Below are 8,719 nucleotides of genomic sequence, written 5' to 3' on the forward strand. Positions count from 1 at the left end.
AAATTGTTTAACGAAATAACATTTAATTTTAAGTTATAGAGATCATTTGTTAATTCTCCAGTTCCAATCAAACATTCATTCTTGTATAAATTGCAAACACCTTTAGCAAAAACACAAGAATAACCATCCCTATCAAACATAAAAATAGAAATAATGTTTTTAACCAATTCAAGAACAAATAAAACGTCTCTAAAAAACAACTTAAAATTATTGTCCAAAATTAAAGTATCGTCTCCAATGGCAGTGACAGCAACTCTTGCTCCATTTCCTAGTCTTAGAAAGGTCTCACCATCTCTAAGCCTCTTACTTCTTCCCATCACCTGCAAATCATTGCATAGATGAGAACCATATCCGGTATCCAATACCCAAGAAGAGGAATTAATATAAATATTAACTTCAATATAAAACATACCATGGCCAGAACGCTTCTAGGCAAGATACTCCGCGCAATTATGCCTCCAATATCTAGGCTTGTTGCAGTGGAAACAGACTTGTTCTGACTTGTCAGGCTTTGTGGGCCCCGGAGTTGGTTTCTTGTATGGCTTCTTGTTGGGCTTGTTCTTCTTCAGAGGGGCAAAACGCTTCTTGCCTTTATTTGGGGCTCCCTTTTTGTACCAGACGAAGAACCCACTAGAAGAACAGGCTTCTCCTTTTTTATTGTGGTCTCATAAGTAGTAAGCATATTGACCAACTGTTCAAGGGTGGCCTCAGGTTTGTTCATATTAAAATTAACCACAAATCCATTGAACGAGGGGGGCAGTGAAAACAGGAAAATATTAGTTGCGAGCTCACCAGGAATAACCACGTCGAGCCCAACCCATTTCTCAATGAGCCCAATCATCCTAACACCATGCTGATGGACAGAAGTCCCATCTCGCAGACATGTAGTCATGAGTTCTTTCATAGTAGCATGTATTTCTGAGCGAGTCTGTACGCCATACAACTCTTTCATATGAAGGTGAATGTCAACAGCATTCGCAGCCTCCTCGAACCGCCTTTGCAGTTCATTCGACATAGAAGCCAACATATAGCTTTTAGCTTGGAGATCATGGTCCCACCATTTTTCAAGCTTAGCTAGTTCAGTCTCACTGACGTCCGAAGCTACCTCCTTCGGTGACTTCTTATCAAGCACATACACAATATTTTCCGAGTTCAGAACAAACTTAGATTTCGAAACCAGTCATTATTTTTAAGGCCAGTCATTTTGTTTTGATCGAGAATGATTTAAAACGGGTTACGAATAGTCATCGTAAATATACTGAAAAATGAAAACAGATAATGGTTACTGATAATTTTAAAATAATTCTAAGATATAAAATATAGATTTTTATTTATAAATTTTCCTCCCACTATTTTGACATTTCCACCACCCTCTGATTAAAGGGGAAATCGTATTTCTTTAGTGGGCATGTAGAGTCCAATTAGACAATTATAATCCCAAATAATATAAGCCAATTATAATTTCTAAAAGGTAGAATCCAATTGCATCCCTATGCAACCTCCGCATGTTTTGCCTCGCGTTTAATAAGGACCCAATAATATGACGCCGTTTATTTTCACGTGTCAAACCAACTCGTCGATAATGAATTGTAGTAGACGGTCTCCATGAGTTCCCCCAATAATATGAGCCGAAGTCATGGAAGTTCCACTTAATTCACATCATAAGTCCGGTGGAAGTCACAGCTTTCCGGCGTCCAGGCCTCCCCAATAATATGAGCCAAACACTATCCGCAGGTAGCGATCAAAATGCAACCACGGTTGATGGAAGGCAAAAATAAATTAAACTCTTTTAATTTTTTACTTTTGTGGTTTGATATAAATTTTGAATCATATTCAAAATGAGAGATTTTAATTTTAAAATTGTCTCATCATTTTAATTTAAAATCGCATGCGATTTTTGTATGTTTGCCAGATTCATTCAACTATATTATTTAATAATATACGCACATACATACTACTATATATCGCATATATTATAATATGACATTCAAAAATAAATAAGGACGATCGATCGCCAACACTATTAGATCCATGTGAGCCAAACATGGATCCAAGTCCAAAACCTAGGGAAATGCAGAGATACAAATGCAACTTATTACAAAAGCTTCCAATATTTTACATGTCTTCATCCTGTGCATCGGGCCCACCATCTTCCAGTCTTGATCTCCCACTATTTCTAATAATTACATTTAAATAGAGATGACACATAAGGGATACATCTCCCACCGAATCAGGTTCACGACCAGATTATTTGTTCCTCTTCTAATTTGCACTAGAGAAATTAGAAGATATTTTCTCGTTGAGATAGAACAAAAAAGACCAGCATAACTCTCAAACTTGGAGTGGCCAAATTTTTCTTATTTTTGAGAAGAAATTTTGAGAGCCATTTTGGAATTGCCGAAAGTTTCTTGAATTATTTTCCAAAATCTTTCGAATGCAATATTAATAAAGAAAACTTAATATTTCTTTAGTCATCATTTACTTAATTAATTCAATTAATTAAGTAAACTAAATATTTGGAGGATTATGGTTGTGATTCTCGAAAATCTCACAATCCAAATTAGTGGAGGCTTTGATTTTTAGGTCAAAAACTTTAGAATAAAAAATTCCATGACCTAATTACCATAATTGACATTAATAGGCTTGATTAATTAATTGAGCTAGTCCAACTAGTTAATTGATTAATCAAAGTTCATTAAGAACTTTAATTATTTAGTATGTTGTACTCGTACTACTACAAGTCCATTAAACATACTTCCTACTATATTTAATTTAATATTTAATAAACTCAACTTTTGAGTTTAATAAATTAAATTTTCAAAATTTATAAATTCAAATCCTTGAATTTATTCTCTACAAATTTTATAAATTCATAAATTAAACTTCTTGAATTTACTATCTCACAAATTCAACTGCTTGAATTTATTTTTCTCAAAATTTAATTATCATAAATTCCACTTTTTGAATTAATTATATTATAATATTAATTCAACATCTTGAATTTATTCTCTCCACAGGAACAAATGATCCAGTGCTTGTGTGACTTTCAATGATTCAGAGATACAGCTAGCCGTGGGTTCACAACTATTTGTGATTCAGGACAAATCCTTTATTCGGGCTAACCCTAGCTTGCCCCATTCTATGTATCAACAATCGATCTTGGGAATGTTAGAAATCATATTTCTGTTTAAAACCATCGAATCATGGTAAGAGCGTCTAGTAGCATCGCTCCATGATTCCCTAGGTATCACTGATAGTGCCAGCAAGAACCAGACAATTATGATTAACGTACAGTATGGTCCCTTCATCTCATATATCTAGATCGAATCTGCAACCATTGGTTCATCGAGGGTTGCATAATAATTCGATAACTATGTGACACATATTTGAGAATAAATAGTAGCATCACATATACAATTGGAGAACTCCTTCTCTTGAAAGGGGATCGGTTACGGTGACCGGAAGCGCAACGGAAGTTTTGAAAAATCGAATTTTGATGTAAAATTTTCGGCCACCTCATATCTTGTGTAGCAAATACAATAAAACACAAAAATGACATTCATAGTGTGTTTAGAATTTTACCTATCAATCTTAAAAGATTGATGATGGCTCCAACTTAGTTGATATACAACTAAGCTCTTCAAGGATGACAACTATCTTCAAGCTCTCCTTGTTCTTTAATCTTTCCTTCAAATTAGGCCCCCCACCAACTAGCTAGAACCTTTCTTATTTTGCACTAGATAAATAAGAAGATTTTTCAAAGAGAAGTGTATTTCTTCCTCAACTCTTGAAGAAGAAAAATTGGAGAAAAACTTGAGAGAATAATGAGAGAATTTCGGCCATAGCATGAAAGAATGGGGGGAAGGGAGACTTGTCTTGGTCCTTGAAAAAGTTGTTGTGAATTCCAATGCCAAGCCTTGATATTTGAAAAAGTTGTCTCCAACTCTTCACCTCCCATGCATGCATATATTATATGGTTTTTAACAAATTAAAAAACCATGGACTAAATTTAATTATCTCAAACATATTTGAGACTAATTAAACATTACTTGTATTTACCCAAGTCCCACTAGTTAAATAATTAATTTAAATTGAGCTCTACAAGACTCAATATGATTTAATTAATTCAACACTTGAATTAATTTAATTATTTGGACTCTACTAGGTCCACTAGTGTTTAATTAATTCAACACTTGAATTAATTTAATTTAGTCCATAATAATGTTTATGAAAATCACAATTTTCAAATACATTATTCACTTGGCCAACTTTTAATTTAGGAACACTTCCATAAATTAAAATTTACATTTCTCTCATAGAAGTCATACTTCTATTTTTCCTTACACTTATAAACTCATTTATAAGTCGTTCAACACATTGAACTAGTTTCTCTTTTATAGAAGTCATACTTCTAATTTTCCTTACGCTTATAAACTCCTTTATAAACCGTTCAACACATTGAACTATTTTACTTCTCAACGGGATCTAGAAAGCTAGCACTTGTGTGGCCCTCAATGGTTCATTGATACAACTAGCCGTGGGTTCACATCTCCATGTGATTCGGACTAAACATGTCCTTATATGAGCATACCCCAATTGCTCCATTCTTACTTATCAACTCCTTGATAATAAGAACGTCAGAACTCAAGTCTGATAGTACCCAACCAATCATGTTAAACGCCTAGCAGCATCGCTTACATGATTCCCTAGGTATCAAATGATAGTGCCTGCAAGAACCATTCAATTATGGTTAGCGTACAGTACGGTCCCTTCAACTCATATATCCCGACCGATTCGACAACCATTGGTTTATCGAGAGTTGTCAATGAATCGATACTATGTGTCATGTCGTAGTTGCATCAATGGTGTAATCTATGAAACCCCTTTCATAATTACCACCATACTCTGGCCAGAGATTTCAACCTACATACACATGATAACACATAGGATATCCATACCCGAAGGTAAGCGGTGAATCCCCGACTACAATGCATCGACTCCTATATGTTTCGACAGATCACCCAACCTTGCCACCTGATGACCCCATAAGAGTCGGTAAACAAGTCACAGTGAAACGCTAGCACATAGAGTCTCAATGTTGTCCCGGGTCATAAGGACTAATGGTGTACAACCATAAACCAGGACTTTTCCACTCTATAAGTGAGAACCACTTGGAAAGTCCTTTAATGGAGGGTTGTTCAGTGCACTCTACCAGGAGCACCTATCTGCATGCTCGGACATCACAATGTCCCCTACCAATGAAACATGGTACTCACATCGCAGATACTAGTCTCTAACTCGAGCGGCCTATATCCTTCTTAGTGGCGGCTGAATCGACTAGGAACCGTTTAGAATATACAGTATTACAAATATGAGTTTCATGATACTCATCATATGAGCATCTCATATTCTTTCTACTATTTGTATATTCAAGGGCTTTATCTATGCAACTAGCATGGGTATACAGATAAAGATGTGCCAAAATAATAATATCAAATATTACTAAGATAAAGATTGCTTATACATAGAGTTTCATTGTGAACACTCGGCCAACACTTGGCTCGACGGGCACCTACTCTAACAATCTCCCACTTGCACTAGAGCCAACTACCCATATGCTTTAAACCCATTGATTCGCGATGCTTGACGAATAATGGTCCAGGTAAAGGCTTAGCTAGTGGATCAACAACATTATCTGCGGAGCCGACTATGTTAAATGACACTTCTCTACTTTCCACAATCTCTCCGAGGATGTGGTACTTTCTCAATACTTGTTTGGACTTCTGATGAGACCTTGGCTCCTTTGCTTGAGCTAAAGCTCCCGTGTTGTCACACAACACCGGGATAGGAGCAACTCCATTAGGAATGACGTCCAACTCTTAGACGAAATTCCTAATCCAAACAGCCTCCCTTCCTGCATCTGATGCAGCAATGTATTCTGCCTCTGTGCTGGAATCCGCAGTATTGTCTTGCTTGGAACTCTTCCAAGAGACAGCAGCACCATTGAGCATGAATACAAACCCAGAGGTTGACTTCCAGTCATCGATATCGCTTTGGAAGCTAGAGTCGGTATAGCCTTCCAATTTTAGTTCTCCACCCCATAGACCAAAAACACTTTATTGGTTCTTCTCAACTACTTGAGGATGTCTTTCACAGCTTTCCAGTGTGGAAGACCAGGGTTCGATTGATATCTACTCACTACACTTAGTGCAGAAGCCACGTCAAGACGTGTAGATATCATCCCATACATGATGCTACCAATCACAGATGCATAAGGAATGCTTTGTCATCGCCGCTATCTCTGCATCAATCTTGAAAGACAGACTTGGATAGGGACACGCCATGACACATTGGTAGATGTCCTCTCTTGGACTTATCCATCGAGAACTGCTTCACGATGGTATCAATGTATGTGGACTGGGTGAGACCAAGCAATCTTTTCGATTTATCTCAATAGATCTGTATCCCAATACAAATGATGCTTCACCCAAGTCCTGCATCGAGAACTTACTCGCTAACCATATCTTAGTTGATTGCAACATTCCTACATCATTCCCAATGAGTAGAATGTCATCAACATAAAGCACCAGGAATGTCACAACACTCCCACTGACCTTCTTATACACACAGGGTTCCTCAGGATTCTTAGTAAATCATCTCGTTGATTGTACTATCGAATCTAAGGTTCCAACTCCTAGATGCCTGCTTTAGACCATAAATAGATCTCTGAAGTTTGCATACATATGCTCACTTCCGATAGATGTAAACCCTCCAGGTTTGAGACATGTAAATCTCTTCCTTAATATCCCCATTAAGAAAGGCTGTCTTGACATCCATCTGCCACATCTCATAGTCATACCATGCAGCTATGGCCAGCAATATCCTTATAGACTTGAACATTGCAACTGGTGAAAAGGTTTCTTCAAAGTCAACTCCTTGTCTTTGAGTATATCCTTTTGCCACCAATCACGTCTTGAAGGTCAATACCTTCCCATCCGCCCCAAGTCCCTATGGGAACCGTTCCCTCAGGTGGATCTATAAGATCTCACACTTGGTTCGAATGCATGGAATTCAACTCAGATTCCATAGCTTCAAGTCATTTGGATGAATCGGCATCAGATAACACTTCCTTGAAGGTCCTTGGATCACATCCATGGTTAGGCTCATCATGGCCCTCTTCAAGAAGCTGACCATACCTCATAGATGGTCTCGAGACTTTTTCGGATCTTTTAGGAGCTTGTATCTCCTCTCTTGGCTCTTCGGGTGTGGGTTCTATAATTGTGGGTGTTTCTCGAACCTCTTCGAGTTCTATCATCTCCCCTCTTCTATCCAATAGAAATTCCCTTTCAAAAAGGGTCGCATTCCTAGAAACAAATACCTTTGTTTCTTGGGGATGATAGAAATGATATCCAACTGAATTCCTTGGATATCCCACAAAGTAACATAAAATGGATCGACAATCCAATTTATCTCCCACTACCTGCTTCATAAGCAGGGCACCCCCATATTCTAAGATAAGAATACTTAGGAGGCTTACCTATCCATATCTCATATGGTGTATGCCTTTGAATGGACATTTAGTGGAATATCTTTCAATTTTAAGTTATAGAGATCGTTTACAAGTTCTCAAGTACCAATTAAACATTCATTCTTGTAAATGTTGCAAACACCTTTGCTAAATAAACAAGAATATCCATTTTTATCACAATAGAAATGGAAACAATGTTTTTCACCAAAATGGTACAAACAAAACATCTCTTAAAATTAACTTAAAATCATTGTTCAACAATAAGTAAACATTTCTTAAGGCATTGGCAGCAACTCTTGCTCCATTGCCCATCCTCAAGAAGGTCACACCTTCCCTAAGCTTCCTACTTCTTCCCATCTCCTGCAACACATTACAGAGATGTGATCCACATTTGGTATCCAATACCCAAGAAGTAGAGTTAATTGAAATGTTTACTTCAATATAGAACATACCGTTTCCAGAACTCTTCTGGACCAGATACTCCTTGCAATTTCGCCTCCAATGTCCAGGCTTCTTGCAGTGATGACAAACATCACTAGTCTTGTCAGCCTTAACTGGTGTGGCTGCCACAACGGGATTCAGAGATTGCCTCATCAAGGGCACGTTCTTCTTGGGACGTTGGAAAGAACTCTTCTTTCCCTTCCCATGTGGATCAATCTTCGTACCAGATGAAGAACCCACATAAAGAACCAACTTCTCTTTCTTGATGGTGGATTCAAACGTAACAAGCATGTTTACCAACTCCTCAAGGGTCGGTTCCATCTTTTTCATGTTGAAGTTCACCACAAAAGGATCAAATGAGCTAGGCAGCGATAACAGCAACACGTCGGTGGTCAACTCCGAAGGCAAGATCATATCCATGCTAACGAGCTTATCCACGAGCCCAATCAACTTCAGGCCATGCTCATGGACCGAGGCCCCATCTCGCATGCGCATAGTGATCAGCTCCTTGACGGTAGCATGCCTAAGAGGTCGAGTCTGCTCACCAAAGAGCTCTTTGAGGTGCTTATGAATGTCAGCAGCATTCTTTGCACCCTCAAAACGCCTCTGCAGCTCATCATTCATAGAAGTCAGCATATAACACCTGGCTATCAAGTCATGGTCACACCATTCCTTGTAAGCCTGCAATTCCTCAGGATTGCAGTCAGTCGGAGCCTCAACAGGGGGCGACTCAGTCAGTGTATATGCTAC

The 8,719-nt window shown here is 38.0% G+C and overlaps 1 protein-coding gene across 1 annotated transcript; it reads right to left on the reverse strand.

Moving 5' to 3' along the window:
* Positions 1–565: 565 nt before the first annotated feature.
* Positions 566–1,015, reverse strand: LOC140806682 (uncharacterized). The gene has a single exon (XM_073163229.1). It carries the CDS (start codon positions 1,013–1,015, stop codon positions 566–568), a length of 450 nt encoding a protein of 149 aa, XP_073019330.1.
* Positions 1,016–8,719: the final 7,704 nt, after the last annotated feature.

The sequence above is a fragment of the Primulina eburnea genome, chromosome 12, assembly GCF_022965805.1.
Source record: "Primulina eburnea isolate SZY01 chromosome 12, ASM2296580v1, whole genome shotgun sequence".
Lineage (NCBI taxonomy): Eukaryota > Viridiplantae > Streptophyta > Magnoliopsida > Lamiales > Gesneriaceae > Primulina > Primulina eburnea.